This window comes from Galeopterus variegatus, unplaced genomic scaffold, assembly GCF_000696425.1.
Source record: "Galeopterus variegatus unplaced genomic scaffold, G_variegatus-3.0.2 Scaffold3814, whole genome shotgun sequence".
NCBI classification, from domain to species: Eukaryota; Metazoa; Chordata; class Mammalia; order Dermoptera; family Cynocephalidae; genus Galeopterus; species Galeopterus variegatus.
The window spans coordinates 47926-68083 of NW_007729925.1; the positions used below are offsets into that span (position 1 = coordinate 47926).

At 37.7% G+C, this 20158-nt stretch overlaps 2 protein-coding genes across 2 annotated transcripts in view; one reads left to right on the top strand and one right to left on the bottom strand.

Moving 5' to 3' along the window:
- HEXB (hexosaminidase B (beta polypeptide)) overlaps positions 1 to 19222 on the top strand; it is a 42464-nt gene extending 23242 nt beyond the window's left edge. Inside the window, exons 5-16 of the mRNA XM_008586056.1 lie at positions 834 to 899; positions 6051 to 6097; positions 6343 to 6453; positions 9205 to 9306; positions 12012 to 12141; positions 13812 to 13992; positions 14562 to 14648; positions 15927 to 15999; positions 16875 to 17049; positions 18117 to 18207; positions 18530 to 18634; positions 19038 to 19222. Of these exons, the coding sequence (XP_008584278.1) occupies positions 834 to 899; positions 6051 to 6097; positions 6343 to 6453; positions 9205 to 9306; positions 12012 to 12141; positions 13812 to 13992; positions 14562 to 14648; positions 15927 to 15999; positions 16875 to 17049; positions 18117 to 18207; positions 18530 to 18634; positions 19038 to 19089 (1220 nt within the window). The 3' untranslated portion in view covers positions 19090 to 19222. The remainder of the gene's footprint in view (positions 1 to 833; positions 900 to 6050; positions 6098 to 6342; positions 6454 to 9204; positions 9307 to 12011; positions 12142 to 13811; positions 13993 to 14561; positions 14649 to 15926; positions 16000 to 16874; positions 17050 to 18116; positions 18208 to 18529; positions 18635 to 19037) is intronic.
- The window catches only part of GFM2 (G elongation factor, mitochondrial 2), a 40973-nt gene continuing 40001 nt past the window's right edge, over positions 19187 to 20158 (bottom strand). Inside the window, exon 21 of the mRNA XM_008586054.1 lies at positions 19187 to 19635. Coding sequence (XP_008584276.1) covers positions 19507 to 19635 — 129 coding nt within the window. The 3' untranslated portion in view covers positions 19187 to 19506. The remainder of the gene's footprint in view (positions 19636 to 20158) is intronic.

The window sequence follows — 20158 nt, forward strand, 5'->3', positions numbered from 1 at the left end:
GGTGTTTTATTCTATCTGTGGTTGACACTACTCCAGACTTCTCTAAAAGACTAAAATGATTATTGGGCAAAGGCCCACCTTAAGCAGAATATGATTTTAAAGATTAGCCTCTCCTTGCCCAGAAGTGGTTAACTGGAGCCCCATTCTAGATGGGCGTGAACTTTTTTTTTTCCATTTTGGGTGTGAACTTTTAATTGAGTGGGACAAATCTGAATTATTTTTATTGAGTGGGACAGAGCAAAATTAAGCTGAAGGGAGTTAGGGAGTAAGTCTTAAGACAGATTTGGATGATATTGAAGGAAAGTACATGCAGGGCAGGTAGAAAAATCTTAAACAGAAAAGAGATTTCAGTAACACCTGAGGTGTCACCAGGGAATTATGGGCGTTGAAGAATGTTTGCATTTTTGACCTAAAATATTGGCTTACCTAGGACCCTACTCTGTGGAGGGGAAGTTGGAGAGAGGGGAAATGAGGAGTTACGGAGTGACAACCAAGTTCCTGACTTGAGTAACTCAACTGACTGGAGGGTTGTGCTGTGACTCACTGGAAAGAGGAGCACAGGAGACGGGCAGGTTGAAGTGTGTGCCGGAGGAAGGAGGGACGCGGTCAGTTTTGGACATGTGGAGGTTAAGGAATCTACATGACATCTAAGTGGAGATGTACAGGAGGGAGATGTGCAGTAGGAGGAAAACACAGATCTGGAGCTCAGGATAAAAGAATGGTCCAGAAATACCAATGATATGTCTAGGAAATGTGTGTCTTTGAGGGATTAACAAAAAGCATTAAAAACAAACAAAACCCCAAAGCTTTTTCTTTTCCCCCCACCGATACAGACACCTTACTTGTGAAAGGACCGATAGCTTTCCTCAAGGCCAATAAAGTTTGGGGAGCATTACGAGGTAAGTTCTGTGCAGTTTCATTGTTACTTTCTAGTAAAAGAATATTTTCAGGTGGTGCTTTGTGAAATCAAGCACAGCAAAACTTTGTTGCCTTGGACCCTGATGGAATTTGGATGTATTGTCCTCCCAGGAGTCACATGGAATTTTGATCCCCAGTGTGGCAGTTTGAGTCATCGGGCAGATCTCTCATGAATGGATTAATGCTCTCCCTGGGGGATGAGGGTCCTGAGCGAGATCTCGCTCTGTTAGTTCCTGCAAGACCTGGTTATTTAAAAGGCCCTGGCACCTCCTCTCTCTCTCTTGTTTCCTCTCGCCATGTGATCTGCTTGTACCCACCGGCTGCCTGCCACTTTCTGCCTGAGGCCCATGCCAGACGCAACTGTCCCAGAATTGTTAGCCAAATAAACCTTTGTTCTTTATAAATTACCCAGTCTCAGGTATCTCTGTTATAGCAACACAAACGGACTAATACAGATCCTTTACAGAATGATTTGTTGAGTAGTTCCAAAATGATTTCCAGTAAACATTTACTACTTAAAACATGGGAGAAATCTCATTTGACTTTTTAAAAAATATTTGAGGTTTATTACATTCCTACAGTGCTGTAATTCACTGATGCTCTTGGGGCTGTAATGATTACAGAGCTATAAATGGCCCCAAACTGTTCTGATGAGGGGATTTTGTTTCAGCTATTACTTCTTGCTGCTTTCAGTAACAGGCATCTCTCCCTTGCCCAATTTTAAATTCCTGTGGATTTTGAAACATATCCTAGTTTATAGGAACTGTGTGAAAAGGTAAATATGCTCTAGCATTGTTTAGAGGTGGTGGGGAAAGAGGAACCTTAAAAGCTTTTCCTGTGAATTTCAGGGTCTGAATTTCATAGTTGGGCATTGGGACATTTACTTTTGCCATCCAGAAACTTCTTTTACCTCTCCTTTTAGGTTGATAAGATATTGTACTGACTTCCAAATAGCAGGATTTTTAAAAAGTGAATTTAAAAAGAAATTTTAGCTAACCAACCAGTTACAGTCATTAAAAATAAAAAAAGGTTTTGGATTTGACTCAGGTTGATTGTTATCTAAAACAATCAGTTATGCTATATGTTTTATAGCCATAAGAATGGTATGATTTTCTTATTTCAAAATAGAATATGAAAGGGCCGGCCTGTGGCTCACTTGGGAGAGTGTGGTGCTGATAATACCAAGGCCACAGGTTCGGATCCCTGTATATGGATGGCCGGTTAGCTCACTTTGGGGAGCGTGGTGCTGACGACACCAAGTAAAGGGTTGAGATTCCTTTACCGGTCATCTTTAAAAAAAAAAAAAAAAAATATGAAAATATCTATAGATATTTGTTAAAAATACAACTGCAATCATTATTATTTGGATCATTTAGATAAAATGTTACATGTTTTTAATCTTTTATTAGTCTGATGTGCCTGTCTCGTTAGGGAGAATAATCCTTAATGATGTTTGTCCTGTTTCATACCAAAATGAAGAACTGTAGGGAGTGTGCAGTGACTAGATTATAGTCCAAGAAGTCCTTATATTCTGTTTACCATCAGACTTTCAAAGTAATGTACTCTAAACTGATACCTGAGTGTATTACCACTTAACAGAAAATTTCAGTTGAATTTTTCACTAACAGAAAAATTCAATTTATGTCATGCCAGTTCCACCACAGGTCTGGAGTGTCCATGGTGGTCTTGCTCTTATGGCTCCACTAGGCATGCTGCTGATGGGGTGTCTCTCCTGCAACTCTGACCCCACATTTCCACTCAGCATTGCTCTAGTGAAGGCTGTCTGTGGTGACTCTGCCTCGTGACAGATCGCTTCCTGGGCCCCCAGTCTTTTCCATACATTCTTTGAAATCTGGGTGGAGGCTCTCAAGACTCCACAGCTCTGGCGTTTCTGCAAGCCTGCAGACCTAACACCATGTGGACACTCCCAGTATGAACCTATATTTGGGGAGGGTGGGAAACTGATTGGGGAGGGTGAGAAAGGCATAACAAAAATGACATTGAACTATTCTTGGGTTAAAAATTTCCCTGGCTGTATAGCTGTCAGCTAGAATGATGAATCTTGATAAAGTCAAGGCCAGTTAGAGGAATTAGCCTGTAACCAACCTAGTGTATTAAGGGAACAATCCACAAGAGTAAAAATTTTTCCAGAGATGGTCTTTATAGCTATAACACTATAAGTTGTAAACTGGACCTTTATTTATAGTTTCACAGTCGTTTCTCAAGTCTTTTTTCCCCTCTGTTAAATTTAGGTACCTTCTAAAATGACAATAATATTTGATTATAAAAATTCTTTCTCATAATGCTGTAGATTTATTAAGGAACTGGTATTTTATTTTATTAAATCACTATTCTTCTTTTGTGTTTAACATTCAAATAAACCCCAGGATATGGGTACAATGAAGTTAAGCATTTTTATTAGGTGAATAGAGAAGGCAAACAGGAAATCAGCTTTGATTTTGGAAAATATGTTAGAGGATTGTGTTAGTCTCTTTCTGTTGCTTATAACAAAATACCTAGAACAGGGTAATTTGTAAGAAAAAGAAATTTACTGCTTGCAGTTTCTGAGGCTGGGAAGTCAAAAGTCCAGGGAACACATCTGATAAAGGTCATCCTTGGCAGTAATGCAGAGGTGAATGGCAGAATGGCACATGACAGAATGGCAGAGCAGAGACAGAGAGAAAGAGACTCACATGCTCTCCTTTTAAAGCCCTCAGAACCACGCCCATGACCACCATTATTAATCCATTCATTTGGGCATGGTCCTCAGAATCTGATCACCTCTACAAGGGCCCGTCTTTCCATTACTTTAATAGGACTTCCCACCTTAAACAGAGTGGGGATCAAGTTTCCAATACATCAAACTTGAGGGGACACAATTCAATCCATATCATTCTGACCGTGGCCCCCAAAGTTTGTCCTTTTCAAATGCAAATACATTCTTTACATCCCCAAAGTTATAACTTATTTCATCTCAAAAATCCAAAGTCCCACCTGTGAAATTAAAACAAGTTATCTACTTCCAAGATACAATGGTGGGACAAGCATAGGATACATATTCCCGTTCAAAACTGTGTAACAGGTCCCAAACAAGTCTTAACCCCAGCAGTGCAGGCATCAAATCTCAAAGCTGGTCAATCATGTACCTTGACCCCATGTCCTCTGCATGCTGGTGTGGGGGTTGGGTCCCCAAGTCCTCAGGCAGCTCAGCCTCTATGGCTTTCCTGGTCTGAGGCCAGGCTTTGGTTCTCACAGGCTCGTGTTGCTCAGTGGTAACTCCACAGGTCTGGAGTGTCCATGGTGGTCTTGCTCTTATGGCTCCACTAGGCATGCTGCTGATGGGGTGTCTCTCCTGCAACTCTGACCCCACATTTCCACTCAGCATTGCTCTAGTGAAGGCTGTCTGTGGTGACTCTGCCTCGTGACAGATCGCTTCCTGGGCCCCCAGTCTTTTCTATACATTCTTTGAAATCTGGGTGGAGGCTCTCAAGACTCCACAGCTCTGGCGTTTCTGCAAGCCTGCAGACCTAACACCATGTGGACACTACCAAAGCTTCCAGCTTATATTTTCCAAGCTACAGGTCCAGCCACACCTGGGGCCAATTTAGCTACAGCTGCAGCTGTCAAGCAGCTGTGGTGCTGGTGTGGAGAGCAACATCCCGAGGTGGCCCTGGGCAGTGAGCACATAGAGGATGCCTCGGGCCTGTTCACCAAGGCTACTCTGTCTCCCTAGGCCTCTGGGCCTGTGAGGGAAGATGCAGCATCCACAATCTCTGAAATGCCTTCAAGGTCTTTTTTCTTTTCTCTTGATAATCCCTTTCTTCTGTACTAATCTTCATAGCAAATGGCCACTGGGCTACACCATTGCGTTTTTCTCCTGAAAATGGTCTCTGCTTCTCTACCACACGGCCAGGATGCAAATCTTCTAAATCTTTATGCTTGACTTCCCTTTTAAATTCTGGCTTTATGTCATGCCTTTTCCACCATAACTCAGTGTAGGCTGTTACAAGTAGCCATGTAGCTTTCTGAGTGTTTTGCTGCTTAGAAACTTCTTCCACTAAATACCCTGAGCCAGTACCTTGAAGTTCCATATTCCATAAAATGTTTGGGCATGAACAGAATGCAGCCAAGTTCCCTGCCAGTTCATAGCAAGGGTGATCTTTGCCTCACTTTCCAATAAGTCTCTTCTCATTTACATCTCAGATCTCCTCAGTATGGCCTTTACTGTCCATATTTCTATCAACATTCTGCTCACCACCATTTAACCAGTCTCTAAGAAGTTTAAACTTTCCCTGGTTTCCTTGTCTTCTAAACTCCCACTAGCAGCTAGGCATTTTCTTGCCCATTCCTCAAAATTCTTCCAGCCTCTCTTCAACACCCAGTTCCAGAGCCACTTCCACATTCTCAAATATTTGTTATAAGTGACACCCTACTCCTGGTACCAATTTTCTGTATTAGTTCATTTCTGCTGTTCATAAAAAAATACCTGAGACTGGGTGATTAGTAAAAAAAAAAAAAAAAAAAAAAAAAAAAAACCTGGTACCAATTTTCTGTATTAGTTCATTTCTGCTGTTCATAAAAAAATACCTGAGACTGGGTGATTAGTAAAAAAAAAAAAAAAAGAAAAGAAAGAAAAATGAAATATTTCTTACAGTTTCTGAGGCTGGGAAGTCCAAAGTCCAGGGAACGTATCTGGTGAAGGCCTTCCTTGGTGGTTTCTTCAGTGACACAGGGTATCACATTGTGAGATGGTGGAAGCAGAGAGATAGACTCTCATGTGCTGTCCTTTTAAAGCCCTCAGAACCATGACCATGACCACCAGTATTAATCCACTCACTAGGGCATGGTCCTACAATCTAATCACCTCTTCAAGGCCCTACCTTTCAGTTACCATAATAGGATTTCCCACCCTCAACAGTTACAGTGGACGTTAAGCTTCAATGACTTTGGGGGACCATTCAATCCACTGCAAGGATATAATTATCACAGTGTATTTTTAGAGTGTGTTGGTATAACACTATATTCAATTTTATTTGCCTTACTTGGTTATAAGCCTATATGTGGATAATACAACTTTTATTGCCTCGATTTATTGTTTTATAAATTAATATAATAAATCTTATTTTCCTCAGGTTTAGAGACCTTTAGCCAGTTAGTTTATCAAGATTCTTATGGGACTGTAAGTATGATTATTATGTTACTATTGTTGGATAGACATATTACTACTAGAAAAATTAAACCTGATTAGCTATTGTTTCCTGAAGGTTTCTTTTCCCCAAATGTTTTAGATGGTAAATGTGTATATTATACTATTATTGTTGTTCTAAATTAATCTTTTATCCAATACTTGTATAGATACAGTAGTCTTCATTGGTCTCAAGGGAAAATTCTAAAACTAAATCAAAATTTTATTTTGTCTTATAGTTCACCATCAATGAATCCAAAATTGTTGATTCTCCAAGGTTTCCTCATAGGGGAATTTTAATTGATACATCCAGACATTATCTGCCAGTTAAAGTTATTCTTAAGACTCTGGTAGGTAATTGCTTTATTTTAATCCATCATCTATTCTGAACATGTGTCCTCTTTATGTTGTTACTTTATGTTGGTTACTTACACTGTTGTATAGGTTGGAACATGGGGATTTGCTTTTCTTGTACTAAGTGTAAGCAAGCACTCCTTAGGGAGGTGTTATTTCCTCAGCCGTGAAGTGTAAGCTTCCCCCTAAGCAACCACCCTCCTGTTTTCATTGGGAGGGCCATATACCTGTATTTACCCAAGACTGTTAAGAGAAAAACAATTTTAATACTGCCCATTGGCCCTCTGTGTATATTCGCATTTGTCAAATTGTGTCTAGACTTTTGGTTAGGAACACATGGCCACCATACTTCTAGTTAGTGTCCTTTAATTTTGTCACCTTTACTTACTTTTTAAAAAGTGGCACTGAAAGGGATCTGGAAGCTTCTTTATACCTAGGGAAATGTTACCAAGGAATATGGACCCTCAGGGGTGGCGGGAGTTAGGAATAAGGTTAACAATAACTATTTCCTCCTATGGACTTTTTAATTGATTCATCCCCACCATCACCTGCCAATTTGTAGGGCTGGGGAGGTTTTCTACCTATGTTTTTCTAAACCTTCACTTGATCATTTGTGAATACATCATGCTATTAAAAAATTATTTTTACATTTACATTAATACCCTGAATTTTTTCTCCAAAAGACATTCTTGTCACATTTATGAGAGAAATGTTTAGTGTAAAAAAAAATTCAAACAATATAAATATGCATATAATAGGCACTTATCCCATAATTTCATTTATCAAAGATTGACATTAATTTTTATGTCCCATTTATCTCAGTTTAGACTTAAAAATGAATATATTAACACATACAGTGTGAGTTTTTAAAAAACTTATGAGACTGTACTTTTACTACCTTTTTAACAGTTGACTATTCCATTTTATGTACCATGATATATTTAACAGTCTCATGCTGATGGACATCTAGGTTAATTTATTATCATAAACAGAACTGCAGATCAAGCATTCTTCACTATATATATTTATACATTTGTCAAGATTGTTTCTGGAGGATAAATTCTTAGAAGTGAGTTTCTGGACTTAAAGATGTATAAGTCTTATCTTTTTTTTTTTTTAACCGGTAAGGGGATCGCAACCCTCGGCATGATGTGGTCTGCACCACGCTCAGCCAGTGAGCACACAGGCCATCCCTATATAGGATCTGAACCCGTGGCCTCAGAGCTACCAGTACTGTACTCTCCTGAGTGAGCCACGGGGCCGGCCTATAAGTCTTATCTTTTGATGTGTTTTAACTTTTGGTACATACTGTCAGACTGCCTTCTAGACAGATTATAGCCATGTATGCTTGGCCAATTGTGTAGCATGATTTTGCCATGTTCTTTGTTAATCTGGTCATAAAGTATATCTCTTTGAATCTGCACTTCCTTGATTTTTTTGTGAATATAAGCCTCTTTCTTATGTATTTTTTTATATCACAAATTGCAAGTTTACTTTCTATGCCCATTTTGTCTTCTAGAATAATATCTTCCTTGTTGGTTAAAGAGCACTTTAATGTTATACGAGGGTACTTCAAAAAGTTCATGAAAAAATAGAATTAAAAGATAATATGAATCTTTCCATGAACCCCTCATATCTGTTGATAGATTGGATCACTGATACCTTTATATTTGCTTATATTTATATTATATAGTTACCCATCACATATTGTGAAATTTTTCTAAATTTGTTTTTTAAACTATGCATATAATGTCTTTTGCCTGTAGAAGTTTTAATTTTTTTTTTTTTTTTTTTTACGAATGTAAGCTGCTTCCCAACTACCTCAGCCAAATCCCTTCAGCCCTGATGAAGGAGAAAGGAGACTTAAAGTTTAATTATGTGATAGAACAAATCTCCACCCTTATTTTTTTTATCTTTTTCAAATAGTCTGGTTATATTTTATATAAATATTATATATTATATGAGTATTTATTCCTCCAGAGTATACAGAAAATCAGTATGTCAATTTGTCCAAAAATTTCTCCGGGAATCGTACTGAGTTTGTAATGAATTTCTTTCTAAGGGTCGTCACTCGAATTTCAGAACTGTGGGAATTATAAGCCTTGATACTTAAATGAATGCCTCATTCTTCCTCTACTCCATTCCCAAACATGGTAGCAGTAGCAGTCAAGAACTATTTTCCATTCTAGAAAGACCCCTAAATACTGGGACCTTTTAAGTTTGCTCTCCTCCCACAGAACAAAGTTGCAGCTCACTGAATAGTGACATGCCAAGTAAAGCATATGCAGTTGTCCCTTCATGTCTGTGGTGATTGGTTTCAGGAACCTCCATGGATACCAAAATCCACCACTGCTCAAGTCCCTGATATAAAATGGAGTAGTATTTGCATGTAACCTACATAATTCTCCCACATATTTTAAATCATCTCCAGATTACTTTTAATACCTAACACAATGTAAACACCATGTTGATAGTTGCTATACTGTATTGTTTTTAAAAATCTGTATTTTTATTGTCATATTTTTTAAAAATTTTATTTTAATATTTTCAATCCTTGGTTCATTAAACCCATGGAAGTGGAACTCTATATGATGAAGAATTTATACTACTTCTGCATCCTTTCTTTGCTGAAAAAGAAATTTTAAAAGGAAGCAGACTTATCAGAAGCAATCCCACATGTAGATATATGTAATATGGGTTGTGTATTATATCTGAAGTATATAATATTTTAATGTGTTTGCTTGCAGGATGCCATGGCTTTTAATAAGTTTAATGTTCTCCACTGGCACATAGTTGATGACGAGTCTTTCCCTTATCAGAGCACCACTTTTCCTCAGTTAAGCAATAAAGTAAGTAATTCATGTTATTGTAGTCTCTGTGTCTACAAAAATCTTAGGTATAGCTTCACTGGAAATTTCTAGTTTAAATGTTTTTTTCTTATGGATAAATTAAAGTGTAAAAGTTAGACGTTTGTGGTTTTAAATTTTTTTTAGGCTGTAGCTTAGCATTTTAGATCCATAATACTGTTATGTTTTTGTTATTGTCATATAAATGTTACTGTTATTGTTACTATAAATGTTGTTATTGTCAATGTAAACAATCCCTAGGGGCAATAAAAATAAAATGTTAAAAACTTAATGTAGAAGATCTGAATTAAGGGCCGGCCCGGCGGCACACTCGGTAGAGTGCGGCGCTTGGGAGCGCAGCGGCACTCTCGCCGAGGGTTCGGATCCCATATAGAGACCGGTCCGCTCACTGGTTGAGCGTGGTGCGGGCGCGACACCGAGGGTTGCGATCCCGTTGCCGGTCGTGGTCCGGGCGTGACACCGAGGGTTGCGATCCCATTACCAGTCACGAAAAAAGACAAAAAGGAGAAAAAAAAAAAAAGAAGATCTGAATTAATGAATAACATCCGGGCGTGACACCGAGGGTTGCGATCCCGTTACCGGTCACGAAAAAAGACAAAAAGGAGAAAAAAAAAAAAAGAAGATCTGAATTAATGAATAACATATAGTTAAGATATTATATTTATCAAGTAGTCCAACAGTATGTTTGTTTTAAACAGAATTGTTGGGAAATTATAAATGACTATTTCTTTTTCTCTCTTAAAAAGCACATGAAATAGGGAATTTTAGAGATGAGAGCTCTTTCTTAGAAAATAATGGTGATTATCAGTTGGAAGTGTTCAAATTTACTGTATTATAGATCAGTGGAGCTGGGAGGGACCCTCAGTATCACCTAATTTAACACCCCTATAATACAAAGAAAGTACAATAGCTGACGTCCAGGTAAATTGTATGCTTGTCTGAAGTTGCAGTTAGAAAGGGGCAGAGCCAGAACTCTAAATTCTGTCCTCTGGCCACAATTCCAGAACTTTCTCCAATGATATGATGCAGTGTAGGCTTAAATGCTAGCAGCACTGTGGTTTGTTTGCTTTTGTTTTACTTGTTATTATGGAAAATTTTAAACATACACAGAAGTAGAATAGTTTAATGAATTCCCACGTTATCATCCAGCTTCAAAAATCAATACATGGCTTAGAATGTAAAAAAATAATAATAATGATAAATAAATTAAATATATATATATATATATAAAATCAATACATGGCCAATCTTATTCATACTCCTGCAGACATTCCCCACTCCCACTATTTTGAATCAAATCTCAGACTTCATCTCTCACTTGTAAAAAGGCATTTTTTTTGTTTTTTTTAATAACCATAAATTAATGCAGCTAAAAAATTAACAGTCTACATAGCCAATCATTATTTACATTTCCCCCAGTGTCTGTTCCTCTTTTTTAAGAGAAATTTTATTTATTTGCATTGGGACACAAATAAGGTCCATACACTGTAATCAGTTAATATGTCTATAATTCTTTGTTGATCTACAGGTTTCCCACCCTCATCTTTTTTCCTTGTGATGTTATTGTTGAAGAAACTGAGTCACATGTCCTACAATTTCCCACAATCTGGGTTTGGCTGATTGCATCCCCGTATTATCAATTAGCACATCCCCTGGCTTTACTATAAGAGGTAGTTAGATCTGGTCTTGCTTAGATACAAATTTGATTTGAGAGGTTAGGGACAAGTGTACTTTTCAGGAGTTGGGAAATGTGCTAAGTAACATATTTTAGCTCATACTTTGACAAATGTGCTAAGTAACACCTTCAATGGACCTTTATCTTTACTTACAACCAATTTTGAGTTCTAGTTTTTTGAGTCACCTATGAAAGGGACTGATGTAATCTTTAAAAACAATCAGGTCACTTATCATAGAGTCTATAGGGGGATTTTTATTTTTTTATTTTTTTTCCCTTTTTGTCTTTTTTCATGACCGGTAACGGGATCGCAACCCTCGGTGTCGTGCCCATACCGTGACCGGCAACGGGATCACAACCCTCGGTGTCACGCCCGCACCGCGCTCAACCAGTGAGCAGACCGGTCTCTATATGGGATCCGAACCCTCGGCGGGAGTGCCGCCGGGCCGGCCCTATAGGGGGATTTTTAAAGCTAATAGTAATTAAAGTGACTTTGAAAGACAACAGCTATGCTTTGTAATGTGTGAATTTTAATTCTAGAATTGACTAGGGCTATATTTTCAGAGGTTTCACTTTGGAGACAAACATTTTACTTCTGTTTTGTTGTATGGTTACATGAGGTTGAAACAACATGAGAGTAGACATTCTGGAAACAGGCACTGGTGGAGATAGCTCTATCATGAAATCTGGGATTAGCCCAAAGTGTACTGAGAATTTATTCATAAAATACAGTAAACAAATGATTTGACAAAAGCCCCCAAATGGCTACCATCCTTTGGGTAGGTGTGATTTAGTAGAAATTTGCTTTCTGTTTTCTGTAGATTTTCTACTCCTGAAACTATGGTATTATATTATTTTTAAATGAGTCATTCAACACCACATGGAATTATTTAGTACATTGTGATAATGGAAAAATCAGCTATCAGATATCAAAGTGCAAACAGATTGCTAAGAATTTTCAGGACTGATTCCAATTTGTATATTTTAACTTGAATAAATGTGGCTTTTACAGGGAAGCTATTCTTTTGTTCATATTTATACTCCAAATAATGTCCGTATGGTGATTGAATATGCCCGATTACGAGGGATTCGAGTCTTACCGGAATTTGATACCCCTGGACATACACAGTCCTGGGGAAAAGGTAAGGAGTTTGTGTTTTATAAGTTGCAAAAAGTGAACTTTTGAGGTTCTACATATCTTATTTCATGACTTGGTTTTTGCTCATTTTGTTCTTAATTGTGATTTGCACAATGGTAGCACCATTGACAGATATGATTCAATAACTATTAGGTGTCTATTGTGAGCAAGTCACTGTGTCTACTGTGTACTGCCTAAGTATAAAATCCGGGGATAGGGGCTGGCCCGGTGGCGCACTGCTACAGTGCCCCGCTTGGGAGCATGGCGGCGCTCCCGCCGAGGGTTCGGATCCCACATACAGACCGGTTCCCGCTCAGTGGCTGAGCGAGGTGTGGGCGCAACACCGAGGGTTGTGATCCCGTGGCCGGTCCGGTCCGGTCCGGGCGCGACACTGAGGGTTGCGATCCGTTGCCGGACACGAAAAAAGACAAAAAAAAATCCGGGGATAAAGAAAAACATAAATGATTATAAGTAGAACATAATTAGTGAATTCAAGAAACAGTTTTGTGGATGAAGTAACACTTAATGCTTTTGAGAGATCAAAGAATGTATTTACATTTCTGGCAGAGGGAATAGCATGAAGAAAGGCACACACAAGTGTAAGATATATTTGACAAGTATTTAGTTGGAGTGGAGTGCAGCAAAGAGTAGAAGGCACTATAGGTTAGTGATTAAGAACTTAGGCTCTGGAGCCGTCTACTGCTTGGGTTTGAATCCTGCTTCTGCCATTTATAAACTGGGTGACCTTGGGCAAGTTATATAACATCTACAGTTTCCCCATCTCTAAAATAAGGTGATTTAATAGTAGCTATCATGTAATTTTTTTGAGGATTAAACAATGAATGTAAAGCACATATAGTACAGTACCTAGCATTTATAATTGCTCAATAAATATTATGATTAGGGTAGATATGGGAAATAGTGGAAAAATACATTGTAGAGGGCCTTGGGGAAGGAACATAGTCTTCATCAAAACACAGTGGGAACTGATGAAAGTTTCTGAGCACAGTAGTGACAGATGGGAGCCACACTTTGGGAAAACCTTTGTGAAAGTGACAGACTGGAAGGGGAAAGAGACTGAAGTCCTAGACCAGGATGGACCAATCCTAGACCTAGATAGCGAGAACAGAAAATAATGGACAGAACTGAGAGACATTCTGGAAATATAATCCATAGAACTTGGCAACTGATTGACTACAGGAGAGGGAAAAGGTATAGACTATAGGAGGATGGTAGTGCCTTCACTAGAAGACAAAAAACAGGAGAAGACAGAGAAGGGAGCTTAGACAATGGAGAATTTGGTTTTTGTTATACCATATTTGAAAGTGCAGCTAGGATTTCTAGTTTTATTCTGCAGAGAATTTGAAAGATGGATTGAAGCTCAAGAAAGGCTTGGGTTGAGCTGAAGATTTGGGAGTTATTAATATTTGAAGTTGATAAAATCTCAGGCTGGATGGAAAGGGAAACAGAGGTAAAGAGACAGGATTCAGGAAGCAATTCTCCCTCATCTTATTTGGAAGAAATTACCATAGTAACTCTTAGTAAACATCTTTATCTTTTATGTATGAAATGTCTTATAGCTTCAACAAAAGAAAGTAGTATAATCATGTGCAAAGCCAGTACACTGTAATTAATACACTTCTTTAAAAAAGAATCTACCTTGTTTTCTTCTAGGTCAGGAAAACCTCCTGACTCCATGTTACAATGGACAAAAGCCCTCGAACACTTTTGGACCTATAAACCCTGTCCTGAACACAACTTACAGCTTCCTTACTATGTTCTTTCAAGAAATTAGTAAGGTGTTTCCAGATCAGTTCATTCATTTGGGAGGAGATGAAGTGGAATTTAATTGTTGGTATGACAATTCTTTAAAACCCTCATTTCTTAAACTGTTGCATTTGAAGGCGGTATAGAGGGATCCACATGAAACAGGAAGATTTGAGGTAACATCTCTGCTTATAAGGGTTTAAACTGGGCAACGTAACTCCTAAGGTGGTGGATTTTTGTAGAATGTACATTTGGGTGGAATGACAAAGTAAAAGCTTAGGAAGAAGAATCAAGATGCAGAAGAAAGTGAACATTCAAAAAAAGATGAGAACACCTTTAGTAAAAGAGGGTGATGATTAAATGGATGAGATTTTTCAAAGAAAAATCCTCTTTGCAAATATCCTTAGATGGAGGAGGGAGGTGGTAGGGGGTGGGGGCTGTTGGGAAAGCCATTTTCATAGGAAATCAGCTTCTGGAAAAAATTATTTGCAATGGAAAATTAAGATAATTCATAATTAAGTTTTTAGAATTCTTTTGCTCCCTGCAAACTTTAATAATTTTAAGTCTGCATAACTGATGTTAGGGATATGTGCTGCTTTAAATAATAGATTGGTTATATCAAACTTTTAATGAAATTTTAATCACTTTTTGTTTAAGGCAATCAAATCCACAGATCCAAGATTTCATGAAGCGACAAGGCTTTGGCAAAGACTTTAATAAACTAGAATCTTTCTATATTAAAAAGTAAGTTATTTGAAAGCCAATTTCTGTATTTCATCAGTGCTTTTTTTTAGAGTTTAAGCTATTTAGTATTGTGCTTTATGAGTATTTTTTCAGTTTCTCTCCACCACGTGCCAAAGTGTAGATGTTATGAAAATAAACCACTAACGGAAGTGATATCTACTGCTTTCTTATCAATGATGTGGTGATTTTGCAGTAACTGTTGAAATACAGGAATACAGTCATCTGTTCCAAAACCTCAGCTCAAAGCCCTGGCTACACTTTCTTTAAAACATTACAATTTCTTCACCACCATCTAGCCCCTGGAATTCATTCCCTTTTGTCAATTCCAGGAGCATTGCTTTTGCTGTGCACCTGTGCTGTCCAATATAGTAGCCATAGCCACATGTGGTTGTTTGTATTTAAATTAATTAAAATTAAAGAAAGTTAAAAATTCAGTTCCTTAGTTGCATTAGCCGTGTTTCAAGTGTTCAATGGCCAGATGAGGCTAGTGGCTACCATACTGGAAAGTGCATATATAGGACATTTCCATCATTGTAGAAAGTTCTACAGGACAGTGCTGCTCCTCCTAGGGATCAGCACACTTTTCTCCTTAAAGTGTCAGAGGGTAAATATTTTAGGCATTATGGGCCACATACGGTTACACATCCTCTTTTTTTTTTTAAAACAATACTTTACAAATGGAAAAACCATTCTTAGCTCATGGCTATACAGAAACAGCCTGGAGGATGTAATCTGCCACCCCTGCTCTATATTATTCATTTGGCAAGCCCAGATTTCAGTCTTTTCCTATTCAGCTTGTGGGTGATGCATTCTAATTTTATTTATCCCGCAGAACTCCTGGCATTATCTAAATATCTGTAAATATGTCTGGACTGGTGGTCAGCAACTGTTGAATGTTATTTAGGTAATAGGACAGGCTAGATCATGGTTTCTTTTAATCTGAGATACACATGAAATTAAGCAGAGATTACTGTCTATAGAACTTCTTACAAGTTGCCTACCAACTCGAGGCCACAACTTCCTATCTTGGGGGCATGTTTAGCTCAGTCATTCAGCAAATGACTATTAAACCACTATACTATGTTAGGTTCTATGCCATGTGCTATAGAAAGAGGGAACTACTTGGGTCACTACCCAACGTTAGCTGGTTCTGCTATAAAGCTGTGTCATACTGAAAGGCAATGCTCAATGTTACAAGTGATCCTTGGTAGAAAATGTGCATGTTTAAATATATTGTTAAGCTTTTGATCTGAAATAACTAATTTTTTTCAACACTAGGCTTTTGGATACCATTGCAACCATGAACAAGGGAACCATTGTCTGGCAAGAGGTTTTTGATAATAAAGTGAAGGTGAGAATTGCGAAGACTGCATCTGATTCTGATGGCTCAAGGGACTTAGTGCTTCCTCCTCTCATCTCTCCCCCTCTTCTCCTCCTCATCTCATTATTAATTTATAGTGCTTCACTTTGTGATTAAGTTCCTTTTTTTCAGAAGGGCAGAACAGATAAGAACAAATGAATCTTTACTGCTATTAAAGTAGCTCTGTAGTAAGTAAAATTGTCAGTGCATGTTTTTTTTTTTTTAAATGGTATTTTCTGTGACATAGTCAGAATTCTTTATTTTCCTTGGAGCAACTGGGAATTTGCAAGTCCAGCCACTAGTATTAACTTTCCAGAGGGGTTGCTGATATCCTTGTAGTTACAAAGTAAGTAAAAAATTAGAGTGATAGAAATAAAACTAAAATGCAAATCCCAGCCTTAGTTCATTGCACCTACATGGTGTCATACAATCGTATTTCAAAAAGTTTGTAGAAAAATAGAACTAAAAGATAATATGAATCTTTCCATGAACTTCATTAGAGTGATAGAAATAAAACTAAAATGCAAATCCCAGCCTTAGTTCATTGCACCTACATGGTGTCATACAATTGTATTTCAAAAAGTTTGTAGAAAAATAGAACTAAAAGATAATATGAATCTTTCCATGAACTTTTTGAAGTACCCTCGTATATAGGCAAAAGTTAAATACCCAGCTTAAGGCTGATGAAACTTCTAATTTTAATCCCCACAATGAATGGTGAATGGCACTAACTCTGAGAGAAAAGGGGAAAAAAGAAAATGTGTTTTTTCAAGGGTCTTAGAAAGTTATGTTCCTACTCATAGAGTTTCAGTTTCATCTACTGTATTTGCTAGACCTAATATGAATTGCAATTTGTAACTTATTAGCTTCATCCAAACACTGTAATTCAAGTGTGGAAGAACAATGGATATCCTGAGGAACTACATCGAGTCACAGAGTCTGGCTTCCCTACAATTCTTTCTTCTCCCTGGTACTTAGATTATATTACTTATGGACAAGATTGGAGGAAATACTATAATGTGGAACCTCTTGATTTTTCTGGTAAGTAAAGCAACCATCATTACCTTGGTTTCTAAGTTTTATTCTCTAACCTCTTACCCAAGAAATCCTTACCTAGATATTACCTCTTATCCTTGCTTTTGTGTTTACTTAAAAAAAAAAAACTTGGTATCATTTAAACTGTGAAAGAAACCATATACTTGCCTAAATAAAAGAACTTCAAAAGTAGATCCCCTTTTCACTGAGTCTTGTCACTTTCTATGTTCAATGTTTGACTGCATTAACCTTGCATGTTCTCTTCTGAACTGCCTCTCCCATGTAAGATATCTAAGCAAAGCTGTAGTCTAGTTCAGTGGATTACAGGCTGTGTAGATGTAGGGTTCTGAGGAGGGGGAACCTTTGGGGGGAGGCAGGGAAGGGAATGTGTCAGCAGTGGAGCTTCAGGCTTTCAGACCCTTTCATTAAGAGCAGTTCTACTTTGCCCAGTTTTGTATATCAGACTTTAGTACACTTTTTTTTTTTCAAAAAAGATTTTGATATTAAAAAAGTTTCAAAACTGTAGATCTATTGAGAATTGGTATAACTTCCTTTAGAAAGCATTTTATATATTGTAATTACTGTAAAAAATAATAAGAAGAAAGTTTTTAAGAAAGTATTAGGTACTCAGTTTCTTTGGTGTGTGTTTTGAATACCAAAAGGTAGAAATTAGAGGCAGGCATGGCAGTCACAGCCTATTAAAAACAGAAACTAGCATTCCAATTTGTAGTCCTTGGCACACTGTTAATAGACAACCAGGGGGAAAAACGGGTTTTGGTATCAACATAATTTTGCATAAAACCAAAATAAAACAGTATCTTTAATACTGGCCCACCACATTAATCTATGTATGCTAACAAGCACTGTGAACTATAGGTCAGGGGTAGGAATAAAGTTTGCCACCTTTTTGGTGGGGGGGAGAGTGGGCCAGTACCAAAACTTGAACACTTCCCAAGGTCCTGCTGACTATAGGACAGGTATGTTGCCCTAGGGTAAAGATAAATCAGTATTGCCTCAGTATAAATGTCTTGAACTGCAACTGCTTAATTTACATCAATTCAATTTTTAATTAGGTTCTGAGGAACAGAAAAATCTTGTCATTGGTGGAGAAGCTTGTCTATGGGGAGAATATGTAGATGCAACTAACCTCACTCCAAGATTATGGTACGGAATTAAGTGATAATATTCAAGTTAAGAAAATGAAGGTGCCTTAGCTTTCCTTCTCCATCCAAGCAGGAAAGTATTAGGAATTCCACCAAAATATGATTCAGATACTTAAGACACAATTTTTTTTTTTTTTTTTGTTAAATTTTTATTTTGTTAAATTTTTATTTTGTCAATATACACTGTATATGATTATTATGGCCCATCACCGACACCTCCCTCCCTCCTCCCTCTCTCCCCTCCCCCCCAAGAATGTCCTTTCCGTTTGCTTGTTAAGACACAATTTTAAGATACTTTGGGGGACATGTGGTTTAAATTTTAGGCCCCGGGCAAGCGCTGTTGGTGAGAGACTCTGGAGTCACAAAAATGTCAGAGATATAGAAGATGCCTATGACAGACTAACAAAGCACCGCTGCAGAATGGTCAGGTAAGGCAAATGTTTATTTTTCAAGCTAGGATACTATTAAGTCCAATGTATTTTTAACCTTGTTATTCAGTGTTAGCTAGCTTCTTGGGATTTTTGTTGTTCTTGCTATAAACAGAAATGTTCATCACCTAAGAAGTCGTAATTTAATTAGAAGCAGTGAATTTTTTTGTAGGTAAGAGAATAATACCTGTAAGAAAGAGATATACTTGGACTTAGGACTGTTTCATAGATATATAAAATTTTGGTGTAACTTAGAACTCCATCTTCAATCAATCATTTGAATCTTTTTCAGTAATTAATGCTGTGATTTAGTGACACTAATTTAAGCTACTAAATTTGCTAAGATGGCAGATGAGTGATATCAATCTAAAACATCTTTTATTCATATATTATCTGTCTACAGACGTGGAATAGCTGCACAACCTCTTTATACTGGATATTGTAATCAGAACTAAACGTAAAAATGAACTGAAACACAGAAAAACAGGAGGGGAAGAAAGACCACTACAATCAACTTGATTCTGAAATCATGTAAACTAAGACTTCTTAGACTGTTTTTTGAATAAAATACCTTTTTATTGATTGAAACTCTTATTTTACATTACATACATGTTTTTCATTTGTGAGAGAGCTTAAAATCAAAAAGAAACAAAACCTTGTGAAAACCACCCAATATTCCAATAAGGCTAAGTCTTTACTGCTAACAGTAATACCTTTATAGGTGAACAACACAGTTCATTAGAAAGGGCAGCTCCGGTGCCTTTGTTAGTTTTCAAGTTACATCATTTTTCCAATAAATAAAGCAGTAAAAATTGTTCCCACTGAAAATAGGTAGGAGCTTCTGAATTCCTATTTCCAAAGATTGAAAACACTTAGGTCAAGCCACTTCTCCGCCTGAGCAGTATACTCTGGTCTTGAGGATTCATAGCTTGGTAAGCAGATAGTTCTAATGCAAAAGTAGCTGAGCCTGATGTTAGGGTTCGAAGCACAGTTGAATAACCCTAATCAAAATAATTTAAGTCAGTTATCAAATTTAAGCCTCAATTTCTCTTCCTGCTGATTATCTTTTATTATCAGGGAAAAGTAATGATATCATTCATGTAGCTTAGCCATATCACTTCCTCAAACAGACCATTTAACCATTCTTTTCAGGAAAAATTGGATATAAAAATATCACGGAGGACATAAAACTTTGCTACAGTGTATTCTGTGGTCCTGCCATTTGGTAAGACGACTCTGCCCTTCCTACACTCTGCTGGTACCCAGGAACCTGTTCTAGAGCAGAAGAGGCTGAAGGGGGAGAAAAAACTGACTAGCAAAAGTAAGAGAAAAGCTCAAAGGGAAAAAATGGTCATTTAGACTTGTGCCACACTTTGGCATGCCTTAACCTTTGTGGGCCTAGGATCAGAAACAATCCCCTGGGCCGGCCCGGTGGCGCACTGGAGAGTGCGCCACTTGGGAGCGCGGCAGCGCTCCCACCGAGGGTTCGGATCCCATGTGGAGACCGGTTCCCGCTCACTGGCT